Below are 25,870 nucleotides of genomic sequence, written 5' to 3' on the forward strand. Positions count from 1 at the left end.
GGAGACTAATCTTCCTTCCACCGTTTATCCTTCACAAACTCATACTATGTTTATTTTCAGATAGGGGCAGCATTATCCATATGTGAATATGCATACCAAATAGGCTGCTCCATCATATGGAGATAATAGTAATTATTTGGGTCCTACGTACACTTGCACTTAGATTTAGTATTACAGAGGAAGTGAAAATACTTACAAGGGTAACGATACTTATTACAACACCTGATGTAATACATAACTACTGGTCACTTCCCAAACCTCTTACTGAACTCCAGTAGCCTTTGAAAGCTGTTTGTTGCAATTCAGTTTATGACACAATGTTTTAAATGCTCTTAATCCAAAGATGAAGCCCATCTGCAGATTATCTCTCTAAATATGAAACATGCTCTACTTGCAGAAGATTTCAGAATTTTAAACAAATAAACCCCACAGTTTATTCACCTTGGTGAAAGAAGCGATCCTGCAGACGGATCTGAAGCCTTTGTTGTAACAAAAGGCAGAATACAAGTTTTTCTCCTGGCTTTAGCCCTCGGCACTGTAGCTCATCTGTCTAAGTTAAGTTTGAGAAATCTACAGGAAAACACACCTAAGAACATCCATCAGATGTGTTTTGATCAGTGTGTACAGAAAGCAGAACCCTACTTTAACTCTACAAGCAGGAACACACTGGCCTGACTGTATGTGGATCACGGATATCAAAGCTCTCTTCCTCCTCTGACCAAAAAAAGATGCAAACCTTCTTTATAGAAAATTCAAATACATGCACACCACCCCTTCTGCACTTTAAACCTTATGTGTTTTTTAATTACTAAAGAAAATATAAGCTTACCTCCTCCTCTTCCTTATACCTACAAAATTATGCATGCCAAACAGCTCCTGAGCTAAGACAGACCGAATGCCATGTCCTGCTTTCCTGAGCATGCAGATGGATTGCATTATCACTAAATTAATGGCTTTCACATTATTATTCCAGGATTAAACCTGCATCATCTACACTTCCTGATATCCACAACCGTAGGGTAAGACCCCCATGAAACAGACCTATTGCAAACGTGCAGTTAACCCAGGAGCAGTTCCTGAACATAGGAGCACAAGGGTACACCAGAGAGTACGTTGCTTTCCCCAGCAGCAAATAATTTCCAAAGCTACTCTTCTCTGGCTCCTCAAGAAGGCTCCTCCTCCACTGTAGGAAGGGTGCTCCCCTCCTGATCCCTCTCTGCTTGTCAAGACTGAAGTCAAAAGAGTTTGCGCAAAATGGACAAACCTCTGAAAGCAACCTGGTAGCTCCTTCCAGTCAGGCTTCAAAGACGAGGCAGCTTTTCTGAATTTTATCATGATTATGGCAGAACCAATGTTTCATTAGTACTTCCATGATTTGATGCAATTTCCTATAAACTCCCCAATGTAGCTCAAAAATAATCCTGGGGCACCATCAGTATAGCAAAACCTAGGTATATGTTTTCCTGAAATGTTAGGCAAATATCTAGAAGACTTCTCTTTGTGGTACCATGATGGTGTCCTACCTGAAAAAGAAAAGTCTGTAACAATAAAGCAAATTTTGCTCCTCAGATGTCCGCTGGAACAATACGCCAAAGATGTAACTTTCCCAAAGGACAAGAAATATATGGCAGAATTAGTTTCACAGCACCGTGTGCCACCACAACCATATGTAAAGATGTCATACAGCTTGGCCTTTGAGGAGAGCACAAAACAATTCAAAACCAGAACCGACAGGAGGAAAATAAACTACCTTTTCCTGGGAACTGAGCTATGCTAAATGACTGATCCTTCTCAAAAAGCCTCGAGTACCATATCATAAAGCCTCAAGTACCATACCATAAAGCCTCATACCATACTTGCTTGACTGTTCCACTAGTCCTGTTTCTGTTGCCTGTTTCTCAGGGAAACTGGTAGTATTTATTAGTCATGTGTCTTCAAACATTAAACATATTTGTTCAAAAAAGTTGGTGCAGTAATTGCAGCATCTTACTGATGAATGATAAAATACTGCATTCCACTTCAGTTTATTGGAGATTTCAGAACTCAGTCAACTGGTGCCTAATATATCTAAAATACAGCCAAAATTAAGTCTTTTTTTTAAAAAATGAAAAGCTTATTTGTATGTGGCTTACTATATTTCTTCTAGGAAACAAAAGGCTAAAATGCCCTAACAAAACAGCAAGATATTATGACGCAGTGAGACAGATAATCCTACCTGATTGCCACACCTTTTAAAATTATGTATAAGGAGTCTTTTGTTCCCTGGTTTTTGGAATGTCAAGCAACTCATAAATAATAACCTAGACCTAAATAAATGTATCATAGTTAAAAATTCCTTATTTATGTAAAGCGTCAAATGAATCATTACTTCAAGCCTTCAAACAGCAATATCTTTCCTCAGTTTCTTACCTAATCTCTCTATTAAATAGCCAACCTTAAGACTATACCAACAAGCTAATGGCAAGCTGAAATTTTTCTTAACCTGTTTAAAACATTTCCCAGTTTTCAATACCATCAGAAATGTTTAATATTACTAACATTATGCTGGTTTAAAGCAAGTTATAAATTTTTACAACAGGAAAACCTGGATTATAAGGTGTTTTTTTAGTATATCCTTAACGCAATCATCTCAATTCTTGTATTTTGTCACTATCAGTAACCTCAAGAATTATTAGCAGAACTACAGGAAGTGGAAAGATGAAGACAGTAAAAAGACCCTGATGATGTAATCAAGACTTAAAAAGCCCTACATGATGAAGAGTTTGTTGGTTTTTTCTATTAAGAGGAAAGTATGTTCACACAGGGGTCACTTCACCTTTCCCTCCTCTCATAACACACCAATATAAGCTTTAAGTTCTTTTACTCAAAAGAGGGTTTCTTCAGTTACTCATAGAAAGTAACTGAAAGAATTACTCACTCTTGGCCAGTGGTTTTGTATCAACTTAAGAGAGTAACACAGACAGATGTGTTTTTAAAGTGGGGAAATCCCAGCAACCCACAGACATGAGCAACCTCTGCGAGAGCAGATGAGGGGACAAAAAGAAATTGAGGTCAAATCCGGGGTCAATCCACCATGAAAAATGGCTAAACTGGGGATTGAACGATTCCTTGACAAACAAAGCAAAACCACAACGTCCAGCAGCCCCCTCCCTCCAGCCTGCCTAAGTAACAGACAGCTCTCAACCAAAACCACGCTTGTTTAAACACATAGTTTCTCCTACTCTCCCTCATTATCTGGTCAGAATTAATGTTTATCCGATTAATAAATTGTTACTCAATTACCACTTAACCCAATCCCCATTAATTAATCCTAGGCACACCTTTAAAACTACAATAATAATAAAAAAAGAATGTTCATCTCCTCCTCTTCTTTTCCCACATCTCCTTCTCCTCCTCCCTTTTCTACTCCCGCAGATTAACACATTCAGGGATTTGTTTTCCTGCACCAGATCCAAGAACTAGAGAGTCTTCTACATCTTTTCGATACAGAACAAGCAGGACATGCTGGTCCCATGCCCACCCTCTGCACAATGTATTCTGCTCTTGCCTGTTGGAAGAGTGTCAATGACTGCTGCAGTGTTTCCGTTCTTAGCAGAACTCCTCAAAAAGTGGTCCCACGTTGCCCAACATCCCTGGATTCTCCTTGTTCCTCCAATGCTACTTTTTTAGGTTCTTTTTAATCTCTCGCGTGCTTTCAGAGAAGCAGCTCCTTAGCCCAGCTGAGATCATTTGTTCAGAGAAAACTTTTATTTATCCAGAATGAATAAACTGCTTTAAACATGAAACAATCAGAAGAACTACAAATTCCTGAATAAAATTCTCATCACTGTACTGCCCTATTCCACATGCTCTGCAAGTGGTATATATTGCATGCTATATGCCAAAATAATTTGTATATAGTGCTGACATTTTTATGTTCACCACAATGTTTGGAATACCACACTACACCAGGTGCAAGAAGATAAGATCATTTATGTAAGCAAAATATGACCTTACAAGTGTGTAAATCCCTTATTTGCGTATGCAAGAGAAATAGCTGTGAGCACTAGTACTATTTGTATGTGCAATTATTTGTTTTACATGCCACATCAATTCTGCAAACAAATAGTAACTATTTAGCAATATTCATCTCTTTCTATTGTATAATACTGAACTGAGGACAGAGAGAAAGATAAGACTTTGAAGTCCATTCATAAATAGCATACTGACTGCAAACTGACTGGTACAGAAATCTCAAGTTTGTGCTGTGAGAGCAGAAATCCATAGATGACAAAACAGCAGAAAATGGAAAGAGCAGCCTGATCCAAAAATCAGAACGGCAACAGGCTGTGCTGCTCTGGGAGAAAACAAGGGTCTAGAAAGAATACACACACAGTTTATACGTATCATTCATACATATAAATATACAAATAAACCCCCCACACTCTACATTGTTGTTTTGGGTCTTTTAATCCATTAGGCAAATATAAACAAAACTTACTAAAACTTCCTGCATTAGGAATCTGAAGTTGGTAAGGTTAAGTACTCTGAAATCAACAGATGACACATTTGGTTTTTAGTATATATATTCTGCACTGTAGGAAATTTGGCATTACATCTCCTTTGAGTATTCTTCACCTGTGCTTCTCAACATACAGTTAAAGAAAGTTGGTATTAGCAGGGTCTGTAGCTTGAACAGTCTGTTAGCCTTTGAATTAGGGGACACGTAGGTCCCACTGCTGGGTAAAAGGAAAGCTGTCAGCCCTGGGTAAGACTATAGGTAAGTGCTACCCAAGCTGCTGCTTCACACATATGGGAAGTACCATGTGATGCCCCTACAGAGGTAGCTGGACCAGCGTGGTCTATTGCCCTAACTGGGAGGATGGTTTGGAAAGAGCTTTGCCTCAGCTCTCTGTCTCTCATCTTGAAATAATTCCTGCCTTGGGTGGCATGAACCTCTTGGGCTGGACGAGGAGAAACTACCTCTTAATGTCTCTCCCCCTTCTCCCTTTCCAATCCCACCTGTTTCCATGGTAGAGTCAGCTGCACTGCTGCCAAAAGAAACAAGGCATTTTCCCACCTTGAGGGCATTCCCCTTTGAACATCAAAAGTCTACAGCAAACAATAGAGTTGAAACAGCTTTGCAAATAAAAGATCACAAGAATTTTTCATAATGGAAAATACCAGACTACCTACAGGCAGGGGTTGCTTCCAGCTCACAAACACTACACATGCTTGCAAATACAGTTTGCTTTGAGCCGAACTAGTCTTTGCTGAGATGTTGCATGGTCCCAGTGATGTAACCTGAATTCATTCTCCTTCCAGCTATTTTATAATCACCTTAATTGTCAGGTCTTAAAAATAATAGCTTTTTTAGTTCTTTGGGAAGGGAGTGCACTGACATATGGTAAAAAGCCGAGCAAACTGTAGGGTGTTCTGAAATCGCAGTTCACAAGTTAAGCAGTGCACAAAGTAGGGGAAAGGAGAAAGGGCATGTGCTAGTGGAGAGCTTCAGGGAGAAGAGCAGAGCACGTGATAAGCTGTTGATGGAGCTGGGCTTTGCAAGCTCTAGCCAAAGGACAAATGAGCAATGTAGAGAGCCCTTGGCTGCCAGGAGCTACTGAACCCATACTAGAGGCCTCCATGGAGACTTGGCGGGATGAGATTCAGCAACAGCAGGAGCCACATGTTTTCCGGCCTCCTGCTCTCTGCCTGTGCCTACACCCAGCCCCACGAGCGCAGCAGTCTCCCACAGGGTCATGTTCCTGTGGCCGCCCTGGCCTCTGCTGCCATCCTCTCCGTTCCACTCCCCTGCGGCATCGGCATCCCTGCCTCCTCCACAAGCACATGCCGGTGGTCTTCCCCCTCTCCTGCTCTCAGAAGTGGCGGGGTTGGCAGGAACTCTGTGATACCCAATTTGAGTGCTGCTGCTATGAAGATGAATAGAGAATCCTTAGTCCCTTGACCAAGAGCAGAAGATGGAAGGTGACTCAAAAAGCATTTAGTGGGAAAAATACTGGACAAGCTATCACTCAACAACTCTGTGGCACTAATCCTTAGCTAGACAAAATTCCTTCAGATGTGCATAACAAAATAATTTTACTGTTGAAAAACAAAATTGTCATGATTTCATAATAAAAAGAGCTTGCTTTGGGTTTCTTTTTTATTTGCCCACTCCCTTACTGGATAGTTTAGCAGGCACAAGCCAGAAGAGCTGGGACTAGAAGTGTCACTGAGCACTTGCTCATTAAAAGAATTAACCCCAGCATATCTTTCACATATCATCATCCTGCCAACTTCCATGGGAAGCTGACCAACAAGACCATCACTCTCACTTACTGCCTGTAGCTTCTCCCAAGATTTCAATACCTTTCTGTACTTTCATCCTTGACCTAAAGTGCCCAGTATGGGATCTCCTTCATTCTTACCTTCCTTTCTCCTTCACCACTTAGAAAAGCCTGGTCAGCCAACACTTTCTTCACAACAGGATGAAGAAAACCTGTGAGTTTGACTAATGGCAAGAACACGCTCAAATACACTAGAAGAGGTACTTCTGAGAACAAACCATCTGAGCTTTCAAAGTTTAAATGTGGGGGATTAAGAAAATGGGACTTGACTGGTGGAGGAAATGTAGTTAAACGTCACTGATAATTGAGGGGAAAAAAGGAATAATTAAGAGACTGTCAAAGTCACCGGTATATAAAAACTTTTTCCATCTGATAGGTTTCAGTCCTTAACATGAAGTGGCAATTGGTTCATAGATACTGTAATTTACATTTTAGCAGAGACCATCAATTCAGATTAGTCTGGAAGCTCAGCATTTCCAAATAGAAATAGAAATGAAAAACTGTTATTGTTAAGTGGCACCATATGAATAATAACAGATAATCTTTTTCACTGTTCTGCCATAAGGTACACATGCCCATTACCACAGAAATACCTAGAAACCTTAATCAGGTTCGTGCCCCATCAGACTAGGCATGAGATACGCAGCAGTTTGCTTAGACTGCTCACATGCTTTAGCAAATTTTAACAGATGGATGAAACAAATGTGTGTAAGTGTGCAGAACAACAGGCCATGTAAATAATCCACAGAAATCAGTGTTAATTTTTTCTGCGCTTTCTTATCTTTATAAATATTTTAGTGTGTATGGATGGCTTTCCCAACCACACCAACAAGGTCTCCAATTCCAGTATCACCTTAAAGCTCCCTCTTCTCCAGCATCCATTTCATCTGTACATCTGCACCCCAAAACAACCATCTCCTTTTCTTTTTTTTAAGCAGTCGACATGGTTATTTCTGACATCTGACATACAGTAACATGATATATAGATTAAAAAAAAAAAAAAAAAGATGCATTAAGCTATTTTGCAAAGGGGCCAAGAGGAGGGAGTTTTGTGGCAATTACTTGGCATAAGGAGTAAGATATAAGGCAAATAGATTAGATAAAATTAGTAGCTGTCAACCCAGTACTGCCTGATGACAGAAACTGCAGCTTTATCTCTTTCCAATCCATGCCTCCCACATATCATATGCCTCATTAGGATGCTATGGACTGAACACACAAGAAAAAGACCATCCCCAAGCCATCAGAAAAATCCATCAGAAAAATCAGGCAAAAAATCCTGCCAGATTTGGTCAAAAAGATTTTGATTGCAGGGCATAATTGTGTACTATTCTACATTATCACAGCATTTCAGGAATAGGAAAATCCATGCTGTAACCAGGTGCCCTGCCAAGGAAAAATGCCTCCTTACCTCCAAACACACGTTCTTTGTGTGCTGGAAAAACTAGCAAGATCCATAAATTAAAGAGAACAGGCAACTGACTCAGGGAAAGGATTGGTTAGGCAGGATCTGGTTATGATAAATTTGGCTGTATTAAATTAGATGTCACAGAAGCATGGACTTTGAGAAAACACTAAAAACACCTTTGCCAAATGTTTGGAGGAGAAAGACATTGCTTTTTAGGCTACACAGTCCTGTAATACAGTATCTGATGCATTGATCTATATACACAATATCCAAAGCTAGCAGCATGATGCTGATTGTCCTAGCCATCTTTGTGGGAAAACTCTGCTGGATAAAATTGTTTTTCCCAATTCTCCACATTCCTCCAGCTAAATTCTTGCACAGTGATTTTAGTTTCAGTCACAAGAACACAAGGAACAAATGAGAAAGGACCCTGAATAGCAGAACAGTCAATACAAAACAAGCCCAAGGGCCAGCACATGATGACACCACATAGGTCATTTCCATGTACATAATAAAAAATGCTTATGAAGCATTTAGGAGAAGAGTAAATATGAACAAAAATGTTTTCTATCAGATCACAATGAACAAAAGCCTCCAGCAGATTTACCAAATGGTGCAAAACATTCCAGCACAATTTTGCTGGTTTGCATTAAAAGGAAGAACGTGAGCATATCAAAGCTTGACATTGCCTCAGTAAGAAATTATTATTATGGCCCTCAAAAGACTAGCTGACTTCGAAATTGGAATGAACTGAGCCTTGACCCACATTTAGAAAGGTAATACCAGGCCAAATCACAGAATACACCCTGTAGGGAAGCCTAGATACTACTGATGGAAGTTTTCCCACCCTGTATTTTGAGGGTACAGCTGTAGGCAATGAACCCACATAATTCAACAGCTGTGCTTCCACAGTCTCACAGGGCTTTCAAGAGCTTGTCACATTCTTTTCAAGTGGATCACTAAGGGTGGTGTACCTAAATGGATGGGTGGAGGAAATTTATCTGAAAAGGAGATTAGAAGTGATTCAATTTTGGGAGATAATCTTGATTTTTTGTCTTGGTAAGACAGAAGTTCAACCATGTGAGTTGACATTGGCATGTGGGGCTACTAAGCAATTCCACATACAGATACTGATGCACAGATGAAAAAGAATAGCATTATAAAGCCTCTCTTTGTGAACCATAAAGGTATAATTCTGACATGATGATGGCTGATGTAATCAATGTTTTCAAGAGGTGGCAAGGCTTAACAAGGCAAACTAAAGCTTTTTACAATGAACTTTTTGAAGTCCCCTCCACTTGAAGAGTTCATCAGTGAGAATTGGTGGGACTGTTAGAAGGATCACAGGAATGGAAATTCATGCTGAGACTGTTTTACAATGGCTCAGGAATCTTCTCTAGTCTCTGTAAACCACACTGCAAGCAGAGGCAAAAGACCTGGAAAGAAGAGGAGTCGCAACAATGGTCTTCAATGCAATCTATCTTCTGCAGGAGAAGAAAACTTGAGAGGGAAGCCAGTCCTGAAATGTTCTATTCCAAAGCTTTAACTATTAAAATGACTAAATTTGCTGTGAGAAAGCAATAAGCTCATTCCACACCCTCTACAGAAATGCAAAGCAGAGGATAGACAAAATTTCCTACTTCTTTAGATGCCTCTGCCATTGCCTGGACAAGCGGAGCTGTCAGAGTTGTTTGGGGAACACTGACTGACCAGGAAAGGAAAGTGTTGTATTGACGCAAATACCAGAGACCATGGTGCTTGTCATAGGAGCTCTAAAAACAGCACTTCTTGTGTCTTCCTCATTCTCTGTTTTGCAGTTGCTTTTGTTATTTATTTTTAAATACCCATCTGACTAACGATCTTCCAGAAGAAGGGGGCGGGGGGGCAGGAATAAAAAGCAAGAACTGGGAGAAACCAGAGAAGGATAGCTGAGCCATCAATTCCTCTGGGCCAAACTCCTAGGTCCAATCCATCCTGTGCTACTGCCAGCTACTTACATCATTCATAGCAAAAAAATTTAGCAGTCCAAATTGGTGTGTTCGAGACTTGCAACAATACTGCTTATTCCCGACTCATCCTAAAAACTAAATAGAAAATACTTCTTGTACCTGTGTAGCTACAAAGCATTATTTGAAAATAATAGCTTTTAAACAAGCAATAAGCCATTTAAAGATGAAAACATTGAGATTTTTGACACTAGAAGTTTTTACACAAAATCCTCTTGAATCCTGGAAAATTTGTTCATTAAAAAGGTGCATGCTGTTCTAATATATATCCTATGTCAGCACAAACAGCCTTCATGTAAACACATAGCCATGAGGACCATGAGTAACAACTCTGTTTCCATCAGAAGCCCTTTATCCTGCGTAAGAGGTCTGCACGCTAATAGATGTCCTAGGCTAATGTTAACTAGCTACAGCTGGCTCGCAGCTATAAAAAGCATTAATGAAAACATAAATACTAACTTCTCTGCTTCCCTCAGCCCGTACGTCAAGGCTGCGCAAAGGCATCACTTTCCAAGTGGTCTGTGTGAATGAACTGGCTGCTCTGAACCAGCTTGCTCTGGTTCTCCAAAGTTTGTTTACCGAACAGCGTGTGCAGAGACACACTGAGCATGGGGGATGCAGGGGGAGAGACAAACCACGTGGCCACTCAGCTCGCCCAGCAAATCCTCCTGGCAGCCTGAAGCCCTGGGCTTTCAGTGATGCCTTGGATAAAGGAAGGAAATATTAACCAAGGGACTGACCTACAGGCATAAACACGTTAGTCCACCCTGAAGCTGAACACAGCCCGATTCTCACAATATATTACCACGTTTTGCTGTAACATTACTTTGCTTTGCTGTACTGTTGTTATGAATTCAGTTGTAATAAATAATGCACGCAGAGAAATGACACTTTATACTTCAGATTTCTGTGCACTCTCAAAACATAGGATTTATATCTTTATTGTGCCAAATACAAAGCAAAATTGCAGAAAAAAGAAAGAGACTCAGATTTATCCAGTTCATATACAGAAAAGGAAAAACACATCTATTTCTATTGAATGGGAAAAAAGGATGCATGCAACTCCAGGGTTGCAAATTCAGACTAAAACGTATTAACTAAAACAGACGAAACACATATTGAAGTGCTGCAACACTCAGCAATTTTTGTTCAACCATGCTGTGCATACACACATTCTTCATTATTCTTGGACTATTGGACTGTGTATCTGCTACTTTTAAATAGATGGTTTTATCGTGAGAACAGTTACTTTGTCACTGTCTGCTTCTACGTATTTCAGCAGTGACCTCTGACAGAGACAAACCCTTCAGGTCTTTGCTGGGAGGTCAGGCTTGTTATCCACTCTGCTAAGCCAATCACAATTCCTTCTAGTCCTGTGTTTGCTGGTTCCAAAGAACTGTCACAAGACAGTGTTGTATGAATATCAGTCCACCTTAAAGGAAAAAAGGGAGGCTTCCTTTAGAAGCACATAAAGGATGCAACAGTACTGCCTGTTTTTATATTTCTTTTCCATTTCAAAATACTGGATGTGTATGTTCAAACCTCAGCTTCTGAAGTCCAACAAATAAGTAAGAATCATACCTAGCTTTTCTTCTTTTTCACTTTTATAAAGGAAATACATTTATACATAAGGCTTATCAAGAGGAAATTTCGGGTTCTTCACTCAAAAATCTTAGAAACTCACAAAAATACATCTATAAGAAAAAAAACTTATTTCCAAATATCACGATTCTTCAATCTCATAATTTTGCTCAATGCATGACTTTTTAATTTCTCCTGATTTGCACTACCCAAACAGCAACTGCAACCAGATGGGTCACCCCCAAATCCAGATTCTATGTATTTAATGGGGATCAAACAAAGTTGACAACAGAATCTATTCACCTGTGCAGGAGTTTCCTAAATCTAACATACAGATGTTATCCAACATCATGCAACCCTTTGTAGCATTTAAAAATAAATATCTCGTTGCAGATTGTTGATTTGCTGAAGTTACAACCTCTAAATCAGAGGTGGGACTTCTTTTTGCTTCGAGTTCTCCCCCTTCTCCACAGTGTATATAACCTGATTTCTAACTCATTTCTTACAAATCCACAACCATAGCAGAGTCCTTCCCCACTTACAGTGTTGAAGTGCAAAGAGTCTGAGAGCCACCAGTTTTCCTGATTATTGAAGCATCCACTTCAAATACCTGTTTTCTCAGGATGTTATTCCTACTATTCCCCCCCAAATCCTGGCAGTCCAAATACAGATGTTGACTCAGATACACAGAAGCACTGAGGTATAGATGAGCTACTATCACAGATATTTTTAACCATAACTAAACAACCCAGGTTGCAGCAGGAAAGTTTTGGCAGTTTTCAGCTCCCTTGCAAAGGAAATGCACGCTTACAATTAAACAGAAATAAAGACATTAAAAACACTGCAAAGATCAGGCACTGAATGTTTTTGCTAACGAGCTCTTCCCCTTCCCTTTTACATTATGTCACTATAGGCAGCAAATTCATAGCTCTGTATTGAAGATGTGACACAACTTGTTCCAATCAAATTGATTTCCTTGCACATTTTTCCTCATGTCAAACAGAATTTAAAAATTTTGGCACTTGTTCAGAAGCAGGGGAAAATGCATAATGTCATCATTATAGGACAAAGACAAGAACATCTGTAGATGTCATGACTAGGCCATATTTGAGTTCAATAGTGGGGAAAGCTGCTGCCTCAGAGAGGATATCCATAGCAGGAACTACATGGGCTCAAGGGAAACTAATGGGCAGACAGAAAGGTAACTCACACAAAATGGTATTTTAATGCCTTATGACCACTCTCATGTCCCTTATATGAGGACCTCAGCTCCACACATTGCTTCCTTCTCCCACAACCTACCACACACTCCCACACCTGGGAATCTACTTCCATGACCCCAACTACGCTTTCCACCTCCGTGAAGCTGGAACTCCAGTGCAATCTCTTATGCCACCTCATTAATGATGCACTCCTTGCAGTTCCCCTGTTCACTCACTCAGAAAGAGAAGCAAATGTCTCCTTGCTGGTGGAGTTCCTGCAGCACGTGCTGAATAGGAACCATCACTGCACAGCTGTAGAAGGGACTATAGCCCACCTGCCAGGCAGGCACTCCCAAGTATGTGGCTGCCCTTGGTCAAGAATTGTTGGGAAACTACTGAGAAATATGGAATAATTTTATACTTTTATAATCATTTCCTTAAAGCCATCTTCCTAGGTAAGGATGACAGGAGAAGACAAGACAAGATGATGCAGTGACAGCACAAGTTCCAAGTGTCAAATAGCAGTACAAACGCATGGAAGGTGGAAACACTGGAGAGACTTCACTGCACCTTCACTCCTACCTGCTATCCACATTCGTGTGCATGTGAAAGTGGACAAAAACCTCCAGAGCACAGGACTCAGCACAAAGCCAGGGAGAGCCTACCTGCTGCTTTCACTTCCATCTCTGCCTCCTTCCTTCCACTGCTACAGACACAAGGAAGGCTGGTGGGAGCGATCAGTACCCTCACCCCACTCCCAGGTGGCCATATGAAGACAGCTTTCAGATGTAGCCCTTGCACCTTGCACGGGTTGCACAGATCAGTAACTGCCTCTGAGTAGGAGTAAGCAGCTGCACAAAGATATTTACAGTTGGCTGGTGGTAACTGCCTGATGGCTCAGATTAGCACCTCCAGAAGGGCAGGAGCTGCTTCTGTGAGATCCTTCTCAATGACTGGCATGGCATGAAAAGTAAGAGTGCCAGAGCTGGGAAACAACTGACAGAGAGAAATAATTTTAGAAGTATGCATATAAAATCCCGTTATCATGTGATATGGAATGAAACACAGCCCACGTTACAAACATCACCAAAAATTACACTCTGCAACTTCATTACATCATTCCTGGTCCATTTACACATGAAACCTCTCCGAAATATATTTCACATTCAGTCCTAGCCTTAAGCACTTGCAAAGCATGCTGTCCAGAGGAGCTCACACTGCAGCCAAACACAGGCCTCAAACCAAGTATCTAAGTCCAGTGAGTTACAAAACCATTTTGAACATATATGGGGCGGTATGCATCAGGTGAATAGTTTCCTTTTTTCTTACTGCAGGACAAAAATTACAAACCCAACTAAATCTCTCTTAACTACCATTCCACTTGAGCCGTTACGCTGTGAAGTGCAATACACGGTTAGTTCACCCCAGGCTTTTGCTCACCACTTTTCTTGTTTGAGGAGTGTGTTCTTTGCCAGACCCAGTGAAGCCCCCTTTAGCCAAAGAGGGGCTGAGGCATTAACTGAAATGAGTTTGAGGATTTCAGCACAGCCCGTAGCGGATCCCCACCCAGCGTGGTGTTGGTGACTGCTTTAGGCTGCGAGAAATGGAACAAAACCAGCAGGCACTGCAGCCACCCAGGACTGACATGTGAGCATAAGATAACTTTTAAGTGCATTTATAAGTTACATACCAATTTTAAACCACAATGCTTACTGAAAAAAACTAATTGAGACTGTCTTTTCTGAGGAGCTTTATTCGTTTTGTTTGCTGTATTTTAATCTTTTGTATTCTATAAAAGAAGGTGTATAAAAGCTTAAGATACAAATGCGCATGTCCTAGCAATATTGTCCCTTCCCAAGTCTGTCTTGTCTTAATTACTAGAGTGTGCCCATAATTTTAGAACCACATAGGACTGTATATTCTTGACTCTATAGCCTTTGTGATAAAAGACCTCCTTCTTCCCAAAAGAGTATGTTTATAACACCTTTCCAAGGACTATTGATTTGTTATATCCAAAGTGAAACTTTTACAAAGCTTATGACAAAAAGTTATTTCTAAGAATCTACCTTTACAGAAACCCACTGTTGTATTAAAACTATGCTGATGTTTCTTTGCACATCTACTGATCTATGCAGATAGTTAAGACTATGCACTCAAAGAGAGTGTACCTGCCCAAGTTGCACAGAAATTATGGGCAGTATTTCGGCAGTTACATTTCTCTCCCAACTGCTAGCTCAGTGTGTGTCCATCTAGGCATTTGTAACATTTATCAGTGTTCATGGTCCTCGCCTTCTGTAACACAGTGGCAGAAAAACAAATCCCAGAGACAGATTCTGGCTTTTACAAAAGTTTTTGAGAGCTCCAGCATGACTTGAACACTTCCTTCAGGTCAGGACTGAAGTCATGTGGTCAGTGAAAGGCAGAGGTGTAAAACACACACGGAGGATTTCTGCTTTCAGTTGTGTCATCGACATAACTTTCAGAGATACAAAAATTCACGAGGAAGAAAGGTCAAAATCAAGGGGAAGATTCCATACCTTTTACACAGGTCATCTTAGAATAATTCTTGACAAGTAACAGGTGCTGGAAAATTACTATTCCTTGTTTAAACCACACAACCTACAACAGCACATACCTTGATTGTTGCTCTAGGGCTGGAAAATCACCTTTTCAAATTACTCACTTTCTACTGCCTAGGCTGGTCTTCACTATAGGATAACATACAGGGGACTACATTGTTCTTCCCATTCCTCCCATCTACATATTCCCCTGAAAACAATCAGTTGGGTGGATACAGCCATAAAACAGCAGTGGGAAATGAGGTCTCGAGGTGCAATAAGGCTTCCCCAGCTTTCTAAAGCCCTGTATGCAATCATCAGATGTGGGAGGTGTGAAAAGGTATGGTTACAAGGTATGTGGTGGCAAATACACAGCTCCACATAATGATGCTTCTATACCATTTATCTGTCTCTCTGTTATTTACATATCTCCACAATTTCTCTGTCACGGGGAATACATAGTAAGCAGAGCTCCTTCTCGACCAACAGAAGTCTTTGGTGGGCGGCAACTATGTTCTGTGAACATATGGGCACTTTACTGATCAGTCTAAGCACTTGAGTATGGAGGAAATACAAGCTAGCAACCAGTGTCTCCTTTTTGCTAGACACATACGGAAGCGGGCACACACAGTGTTGTGTCCTGCCCATTTGCTTTCCAAAGAGACTGAATCCCTGTCACACTGGTGGTCTATGCTGGCTACTGTCTTCCTGAGACTCTTTTCTACATCAGCAGCTTTTACCACTGCCCTGACATATTTTAGAACGATGGCAAATTGTTTAATTGCCTATTCCCAGTGCAGGGCTGAAAAACAGTAGTGTATGTTGAAGGGTCCTTTTTCTTTTTAATTTGTACAGAGTATATCAGATAACAGTGCTTTCACCTTGGCCTTGGACAGAATAAGATCATGTAAATATTTAGCACTGAAAAATAAACAGTAATGTCAAATTAACAAATTGTTGTACTACAGTGGCACTGGAAGAAGCCCAAGTTCTATCTATCTGCCTGCAGCAGCAGGGAAAACAGACTTTCTGGGCTATCTGGGCAACAGCATGAGAAAGCTACAGTGTTAAATATGTAATTTAACGTTTCAGTAGACAATGTGATACCCAAACTGTTTTTCCAACAGTCTTTTGTCCTTCCTCTCTGTTTTGGTGGCTCCGGTTTGAGAACTACAAACAGAGCAGGGTGGAGGCAAAAGGGAATAATCCAAGTGCCAGGGAGTCTTAACTGTGAATAACAAAAAACTAACCAAATAAACAAAAACTCCTTCAAAGCAGAAACAGGTTACTAGATCTTGAACCACAGCTGTTAGAATTATTACAAGTCCGTCAAGTATCAATTAGACTACTTTGCAAGAATATTAAAAGCATATATCTTCACTTCTGAGAAGGATCTGAAAAGGGAAAATTAGAGCAAACTTCTAGCTTACACAGTACTCTCTACTGCACTTCAGTTACCTATTTCCTGTTTATTTCCCACTTGAAAAATCACATCCCAGAAATATAATGTAATTTTTAAAAACTTGCATTTATGACCATTCAATAAAATGTTTTGTTGAAAAAGCACAAAAAACAAATGGAATGCTGTAAACAGATTTAAGTCAGCCACAAGAAACATTCTGACAGATGTTAGCATCTGTGAATATGTATCTTTCATGACAGTCCTTTCCAATCTGGAATCTTTTCAAATAAGATCTACAGGGTTCTTTTTTGTTGTTGTTGTTTCAATACACTTTATAAAATTTCAGCTAGATTTTCCATACCATAAGGGTGACTTTTCAATATATTAGTCCACCTACTTGGAATGCAGTTGCAGCACCTGACACACCACTTTTAGTTGTGTATGCTGCCAGACAGGTTAACCCATTGACTAGATTTATGTTAAGATAAACAGCAAAGATCATCAGATGAAAAAAAGAGGATAAAAGGGAAATCCAACTTTGAAATGAATTAGTTTTGCAGGATTACCACTTACCAATAAAACTGTTTTACACCGAATTACGTAGGAAAAGACTACTCAGAAACTTGCAACAACTTTCTAGAGCATAATGAATCCCAGCAACTGACTGTCATGTTTCTGGGGGCCTGCTCAGACAGAGAAATGCGACTTTCCCCATAGTTCTATTTCTTCCAGCCACTCAAACAAATCCTTGGCTCTTCTAAATATTTTGCTCCCCAAGGGTCCTGCTTGCATGGTAGCAGGCCTTTCCACTGCTCTAAGATCTGGCAAATGCAAAACAAAATCAAGAGCAAAACCAAAAGAACTATTGCTGACCAGTGCACAGAGGCAGATCACATTATATTTTCAAGTAAATGTACTGTTTTTCTTTTGTTCTTGGAATAAAGAGTTGTAGTAGGCTTAGAGTGCTAATGTTCAGGTAGGACATTCAGGTCAAAACATAAGCCAAGAGAAGCGAATGGAAAATTTCTGTAGTCACTCAAAGATTTTAAAATGTGGATTTCACAGTTATAGCTAGCATTGTTTTGTATTAGCAGTGGTTAGCTCTTGCTTCTTAATAGACAACACTCTTCTCTCTCGAGCCTCCTCACCCAAATCTTTTGAGTGCTCTGACCAGTTTAACAGCCTAATAGTCCTAAAAATGCATCTATTTTAGTTTCACCCACTACCACACAACCAGCCCTGTCCTTTAAGGCATAAAACTGACCAACTTTATTTTTTACTGCACTCACGTGGCCTGCTCAAAACAAACAGATACTGGCAAGAGCAAAATCCAAATTATACACTGCTTTATCCCAGGAACACAAAGTACAAGGCCGACGCAGTGAGTCAGACACCTCAGTGCCAGTGAGCTCCTCAGGTTGACAGGAGTCTCTTTGGGGTCCTTGCAGATGTAAGCCAGGCATTTTTCAAAACAAAGGCAAAATAATCGGCTTTAGACAAACATGTGTTGTGTTATTAGCAAAAGTATCTCTCTCATCAGAGGGGAAAAAGCAGCAAAAAGTATGCCAGGAATGCTGGAAATGGGCAGACAGTCATGACGAGTCATATTTTCTTCTTTTTTTTTCCCCCAATGAAACTCCTTCAGCATGAAAAGTCCATTTGAGAGAGCAATTGATTACAGGGGGAAAGGCAAATGATTCGACAGTAATGCAGGGAACATGGGTCCAATTTACGTACAACAGAAGCTGGAAAAAATCTCAGTCTCTGTACTGAATTTTCAGTGCCCTCGGAAAATACTTCAGATACTTCAGCTAAGCATATCTAAACCCATCGGACGTATCCATTTTTCTGTCAGCAAAAGGCCATATTCTGTATATCTGTATTTATGAATAATAAACCTGGATGCATTTAGGCATTACTCTAATATCTATGCTTTACCGGTGTTCGTTTTAACCAATGAAATGAATCCATTTCCTTACAATGAAAATAGAGGTTTCTCCACAGTCTGCCACTCTTTCTAGAAACTGGATGCCTTGAACAAAATGTGTCACTTCCCTTGCTCCACATTTAATTTCCTGCCTCTTTTCAGCTTACTGTGGTTTTTAAGGCTTCCCTGTGGCAACAACATGTAGGTTATTGTGGAGTGCTGCAAAAGAAGATACACAATAAAATAGCCTGTCTAAAATACAAATCAATTAACTGTTGTTTACAAAACAATGAGTTGTCTAACTCATCTTGCCTGATAAAACACAAACATTGCTTTCATAGCAATTTTACTTCACTAAAAGAAGTTCAGAAAGAAAAAAAGAGAGTTTTTCATTACGAAAGAATGAGCCATCAGTTGGTTTAAAGAACTGCCAAAGAGCATTGGACCCTTTTGCTCACTATCAGGTGACAGACACAGACATTTTTGATAGAGGAGAAAAGTCCCATGTGGATACTTATCAGCCATGAAAATAGCAGCTGATAAAGCAGTATGAGGTGTTTTCCATTCCTGTCTTTAAAAGAAGTGTTAGTTCTCTTCTTTGCAAAAGAGAAAGTAAGTTGATTTTTCTCTTCAGGGTCCAAAAGACTGTCTGATAGCTGCAAATAACAACAACCAAGCTCTTTTCTGAGCTGGAACATCTATAACACTTGAACTCCCAAGAGGCCAGTTTAACAACTGCATGTGAGAATACGCAACTCTAGCATGTACTCAGAGGCAATGGACTCTCATTTTTTATTTTATTTCTATCTCAAGTTTGACATAAGACATGCAATCTGAGATTTCTGTTTTCTTTCACCCCATTCCTGTGAAGGGTGTGGGCTCAGGCAGGTTAACTGCCTCAAACTGTGTGACTGAAAGTTAAGTATACTTTTGGTTAAAAGTTGGGAAGGAAATATGGAGACAGTATTATCATTTGAACTCTGCTAGAAAATTGATGTTGTTAAAAATGAGCTTGAATAACAGACTATCAGCTACCTGATTTCTGATCAAACATAGCCCTCTGGAAGAAAATCTATGCTGTCCTCAAAATCATGTATTGATGTGGGACTGGTAAAGTACTTTTCCTCTCACTTTAAAAAAAATATATAATCTAGCAAGAATTAATTAAATATAAAGCAATGAGCTCAAACAACAAGATGTATCAATTACTTTTTTAAAAAAATAATGCATGTTAAGGTCAATATAACTATTATAGGCAAAGGATTTAAAAAAAAAATGTGGGGGACAAGGCTGTTGGTAATTACTTTCCTGTGGGTGATGACCAAGCTTGCATTTTAGGAAAGAACAATCTTCCTCAATTCCTCCTGGAGTAATTTTATTGATCAATGAGCGCTGTGAACTATCCAGTGGCTTACAAGGTAGCAAGATTTGGGAGAATTCTGATACTCCAAAAGCTCAGGAAGAAGGACCCGTGAGCATGCTACTATCCACCAGCAGGGTGGCTTAGAGGAACTCAAATTCTTCAAACCTTTGAAGAATCCCTTCAAAGCCTACTGCAAATCACACCTGGAGAGTTCTCAACGGGACCTTTTAAACTAATTGCATATCTCCATTCAGGTCCTAAACTGCAGGAAAAGAGATCTCCTCATGTCCTGAAAGGCTGAACTTAGCAGCTTTATATAAGTTCTGCCACTGCAACTCACATTAATAAGCTTCCTGAGTGAAAACAAAATCAAATGTATCTTACCTTCCAAAATTTTAAGCCAGCATGAACCAAAAGTTAGTGCAAAACCAAAGGAAGGAAATTCAATAACAGACACAGTGATCCCAGACCCAGAGTTGCTGAGAAAGACTTTGAAATCAGTCTTTGGTCTCAAACTTCAAGGATCATAAAAGGAAAGGATCCAACAGTTCAGTACTGGTTAGAAGGGAAAATGTCTGGCACAGCTTTTGTACTTATGAGAACAAGGTCCCATTCTTGATTCCCTACACTGAAAACAGACCACTGTTAGGATGCAGAGGGTAAAACCTTTTGTCTAATGCTGTATGCTCCACGGGTTTTGCACATAAGATTTCTGCATTGCTGCTAATGTTTTGAAACCAGATCACTTTTTACTGCACAGAAGCTGAACTGCTGTGACCTCCAGATTACCAGAAGTCAACAAGAGCTTTCTCCAGTGGCTTCACAATGGAAGTTTGCATGTGTACACCTATGTTTCTCCAGTGGCATCTGTGCAAAAATCCTCATTTTAGAAAAGCCTGTTGGTGACATGAACTACAGACAGATCCTTCCCCTCCTCTGGGCAAGACTGCTTCTGTGTCACACTATACCTATTAAAAAAACACACCACTTCCATCCAGAGCCCTGGGCCTTGCTGACAGTGCTTATTCCCTGTGAGCTGACAAGAATGACATTTCCAAACTCCCTCCTCTTTGGTTTCTCGTATATCACAGCCTCAACAGGAAAATTCCCATGCATCTTATTACTCACTTAACATTCGGTGGATCTGAATTTATGACGGGTGTTGCACAAAGAGGCTTGTTTCCTTGAACGTGGCTTCTGTAAGCTTCTCTTGCAGGCAAACAGTACACCCTTTGGATAATGACTCGCACCTGCACTTCTCTCCATCCCACTGCTCCCTGGCTTTCCACCATTTCAAGCAGAGAATCATTAACAGCACTCTGTGCTAAGGGATGCTGTTTCGAATCACAGTTGTTAGGGATTTGTGGAGCGCAAGCAACCTGGTGAAGGAAATCCCATAAACAGAAACATTTCAGGGGACCTTGAAACTATGTAGCGTTAGTAAAGCTTCAGCATAAAAAATGACTGCAAGAAGTGCAAAATCACTTTCAAAATACTTACAGCACCTAAACTAACTTACAGACTAATGGCCAGCATTTATTGTGGATTTTTAATGAACACTCAGAAGAGTGCTCTCCTGTATTTAACTGGTGCTCTGGACTGAGCTAAATCAATTAATGACCGATGAGGGTGACACTAGCAGGAAAACAGAACTGATATTAGTATTTATGATTCTTCCCTTTGAATTGAGTTTCATTTTTTAGTTCTTTGATGTTCTGTTCCTTCCTCTTCTAAAAAAGGGGTTAAATCCACCTTGAATGCTTCTGGACTTTCAGATTAAGTTGAAAATGAACAGTTGTCTACTTTTATAGGACAATAAAGTTAGTCCTCAGACTTACACATTTCAATGTAAAATGTTTCAATGTAAAAGAATTAGATGATTAATGAAAAGTATAAAACTTCAAAAGTACAAACCTTAATTTATTCTTCCACTACTTCCAAAACATATTTTAAGAATAAAATCTTCCAAACTTTCAAAATAAATTTTATGAATAAAATTATGCTACATATTGCTTTAATCTAAACGAGTAATTTCATTTATTTTATTTTTAAAATAAATATCTTAGTAGAAAATGCATGCAAGTATAGACTAACATTATATATATATATATATATGCATGCTTTTTCCAAGCATGAATCAAATTTCTATTTCTACAATGAAACTTGTTTTTATAAAAAGCTAGGTGCCAAGAAAGGTTTTCAGAGTATTACAGACTGTGCCATAAGTATTATTCACCAGTAGAGAAGGAAAATTTGCAGTATTTGAAAGAAAATCGTGATAGGACACTACCCTTTTGTCTACAAAGTGGTTGCAATAAAAATTGTCTACTGAGTTTTAAATGAAGTGAATTTTTTTCTTAGGAACCATGAGGGGAACAAGTAAATTGTTCTGGTTTTTGAATACCATAGTAGAAGCTTCTTACAAGGTAGCACTGAAGCGAGGAAGGAGATTAGGATTTGAGTTATGTAATTTTTTAATTCCCAGGCCTATAATGGGAATTGTATATAAGGCAAATACAAAATGCTGACACTCAGTGTTGTTCATCAAACTTGTAGGGCCAAACTTCTCAAATATTAAGAATTATTTTTGGCTGGCCAATATAAAGCTTTTACAACAGCCTTGCTTTCAGAAAATGCTGGCACAGACTATCAGAAAACCAGATCCCTTAAAACACCTCAGCTTGTACACCCACAGCTAGACATGCACAATTAGTAGTCATTTTAATATAAACCAAGCCAAAACAGGAAAGAAAACAAATTGAAGGGGTGGGAAAGGGTGGCGGTGGTACCAATTGATGCTTGAAAGAAATTATAGCATTGATTAGGAAATGAGTTAAAAAATAGGAGTGGGAAAAGGGAATGTTTATTTAAAATAATATCTTGAGTGAGTTAGCAGAAAACAGATTTTTACTTCAAATAATGTTCAGCTCTTCAGCTATAAAGAATAAGAGAAAAATCAATGAAAAACCAAGATACAATTTAGCACAGTAGTGAGACTGCAGCACAATAACCTCACAGCAGTTCAGCATTTGAATAAGCCAAAAGCCTCCGTTAAGAAAATATTATTAAAATAAACACAGCATATTATTCAGCCTTGGCTAAATGAAAGGGGAAACTGAACAGGTCAGTAATCTAGAATTTCTGTTACGATTTCCAAACATCTGCTCACCGACTTCTTAATACGTGCTAAACTGTGAACCAAATGGACCTTACCTGATGATCTGAAGATTCCTGGTGTAACTCATCATCAAGGTCATCTAGTTTGAACGTCTGTGCCAAAGATATAATATTCTTCTTAATAAGCATCTTTGTAAAACCACTTGACTTCTCTCTTGTTTCTGAATGTTCACTAAGTAGCACCTTCTGACTAAAATACGTATTCATGATAACAGGAACATCTGCATTTCTGAGAAGCAGTTTTTGCCTGGAAAAAAATAATTTAAGTGGCATCAGATCCATTACAAGGTAAAACTACCAATAAGCACTATTTTAAAATGTGTGTTGTGTTGTATTTCTCTCCCATTTTTTCTATAGTTACCACCAAAACACTCAAAGGTGTGTTGCCCAAATTGCAAACAACCCCACCCGTGGACATGTTCAGCTTGGGTCAGCCCTACCACCTCAGGCATAGCCCTGGGCGAGTGGAACTTCACTGTGTGCAGGGACAACTGACGCCTGGGAGGGGGCTGAGCTGATGAGCCCCTGAACCCCATCTGGCTTCACACAAATGCTTCTTGGTGTCTCCACATTGTCAGCATGGAACCAAGAGCACCAGGAACCCTTGCATACAGCTACTGAGGTAAAAGCCATGGATGAAAGTTATCAGTCCTGTTCTGTGTTAATTCAGAACACTGGCCCTGCTGGACCCAGCCTGGCCCTGGCAGACCAGGACATCTTCTGGTGAGCGTTTCCCACCAACTCAAAGCCATTCTCACTGCAGCCAGCACCACGCTGTTCTTTCCGCTCTTTTTCTTCTCTTTTTCTAAAAGCCAAATCTTATGTTTTTCCTATGATATGCTGTGTATTATTTTGCCTGTGTGTTTGCTGCTGCCATAAAAGTGCTCTCCAAGACCCAGTTTTGGTTTCTAGTGCCAATGTAAATTCCCAAACAGCTTCATATGCGGCAATTTCTTGCCTAACAGATTAAGGTAATGGTTACAGAATCTCTAAATACACAATAATTTAATGCCAAAGCATGTCTCGATGTTGGGATTTTTTCATGTGCTAGTATCACCGTCATACACTTAGAAATATGCTTTTTATACTCACAGGATACAAACCCAATGAAGTCAGCTAACAAAAACAATCAGTAATCTCATTTTCTAGAGACCATCAAAACAGAAACAAAATTCACTTAGTGACTTTATTACAGGCTGTGTTTTTCTACTATTAGATTTTTATCGCTTGGGAGTAAAACAAGGCCTCCTGCCTTGGCAGCAAAGCTGAGCTGACCTGAGTTCAGAAGTAACCTCAGGACTTCAGTCTCGAGACTGCTCAGCAGTTGTACTATGGAGATGAAGCAAGTTTTCACCTCTATGACACTGTCTGCCAAAAGGCAACCAATGAAAGTTAAAAACCAAACCAAACCAAAACAAGCCCATTCAAAATACTTATTTCTGATCTCAGTCCATACAAGACCTTGACCATGGTCTGTTATGTAACAGACCCCTTAATTCCCCAGAGAGTAGATAGCTACACAGAAATTAATGCATTCATATTTTCAAAAGCATAGGAAGAGCTGCAGCAATTACGATTTGAAAAAAAAATTTGTGAAAAGTTACAACATAAAACTAAGTACTGAACTTCACCATGATGCCTTAGTGCCATCTGTGAGCTTTCTGGATCTAAGTGAGAGGTAGTTCATCCCTATGGGACACTGAGTCCCTTGACTCCAGGTGAATTTGCTAACAAAGGTCCCAGTTAAGAGAAGCATGACAGTAGCTTACTAGGCTGCCAAATTGACATTGCCTGGTAATTTTCTGCATTACAGGATTAAACCCAAGGAATTAGTTTGGTCAGACAAACTAAGACATCTCTGATCTTATGAGATTTTTAAAATGTCACTACCCCCTTTATTTCTAAAGAACAAAAACATATATAAAGTTTGCTACAGATCTCAGAACAGTTTGGCCTGTCTTCATATGCAGATGTGGAATGAAAATTTTAGCACCTCCTTTTTTCAGAAGTCTGTGTTCAGACCCAAAGTAAACAGGAAATCTATCTGAACACGAGACTGTTACGTCACTAATGTCAGAAGAATGTTTGCTTGATCTAAATCATCTCATTCTCTAAAAAAATACTGACGTTAGTAGCAAATCATTCGCAGGAACTCTGAGGTTTATGGTTTTATTTTTATTTTCCTGTGCAGATATGTGATCAGCTATTTTATTTTTTTTTTGAGGCAGGTGGGTTTTACTGATACCCAAATTACGTGTACCAGGGTTTTGCTATGCCTATGTATTCCATGCCTCAAGTACTTTTATAACTACTAAGAGCTTTCTCAGCTCAGTTTCCATCATATTTTTACATAAGTAAGGCATAAATTAATGGCTACTTGGCATTTCCACAAGCAAGAAAGGGGACACGTATACACTTTCAGGAGAAGCTTCCCATTTCTTACCTGCAATGAGTTCACTAAAACCACTCTCCTTAAGTAATCATTTGTTTTAGATGTGCATAGGTGTCCACAGACTTAGCAGTAACTCTTCAGCTAGGTCAGAGGAATAATCATAGGAGTCTACTTAAATCTTCCCTATTTCTCAATGGACAGATTCCTCCCAACAAGAAATGAAAGGGACCAGCAATAAATAGAAATAGCAATGAATTGAGATAAAAGAAATAAGAAAAAAGTTTGTAATAAACTCACGATTGGAAATACTTTACATTTATATACAGATATAAATAATACATAAAACAATGTATACTCTCCCTATATAATATATAATAATTATATTGTATTATATCTATATATATGCTTCCCAAGTTTTTATATGTATAGTCTTCAATATGAAGAAAAGAATTCCTAATATAATATGAATTAATTGAATGGAAACCTCTGACCCGTTCCAGGAGTTCTTCCTAGTATTGCTCAGCTCAA

At 39.4% G+C, this 25,870-nt stretch overlaps 1 protein-coding gene across 3 annotated transcripts in view; it reads right to left on the bottom strand.

Annotated features, from left to right (window-relative positions):
- Window positions 1-25,870, bottom strand: part of SPIDR (scaffold protein involved in DNA repair) — a 209,168-nt gene that overhangs the window by 49,468 nt on the left and 133,830 nt on the right. For all 3 annotated transcript variants that reach the window (XM_080381474.1, XM_080381472.1, XM_080381473.1), the window contains exons 9-10: window positions 22,987-23,197; window positions 20,902-21,152 (exon numbers count right to left, since the gene is read on the bottom strand). In XM_080381474.1, coding sequence (XP_080237600.1) covers window positions 20,902-21,152; window positions 22,987-23,197 — 462 coding nt within the window. The remainder of the gene's footprint in view (window positions 1-20,901; window positions 21,153-22,986; window positions 23,198-25,870) is intronic.

Source organism: Falco punctatus, assembly GCF_963210335.1.
Source record: "Falco punctatus genome assembly, chromosome: 3".
NCBI classification, from domain to species: domain Eukaryota; kingdom Metazoa; phylum Chordata; class Aves; order Falconiformes; family Falconidae; genus Falco; species Falco punctatus.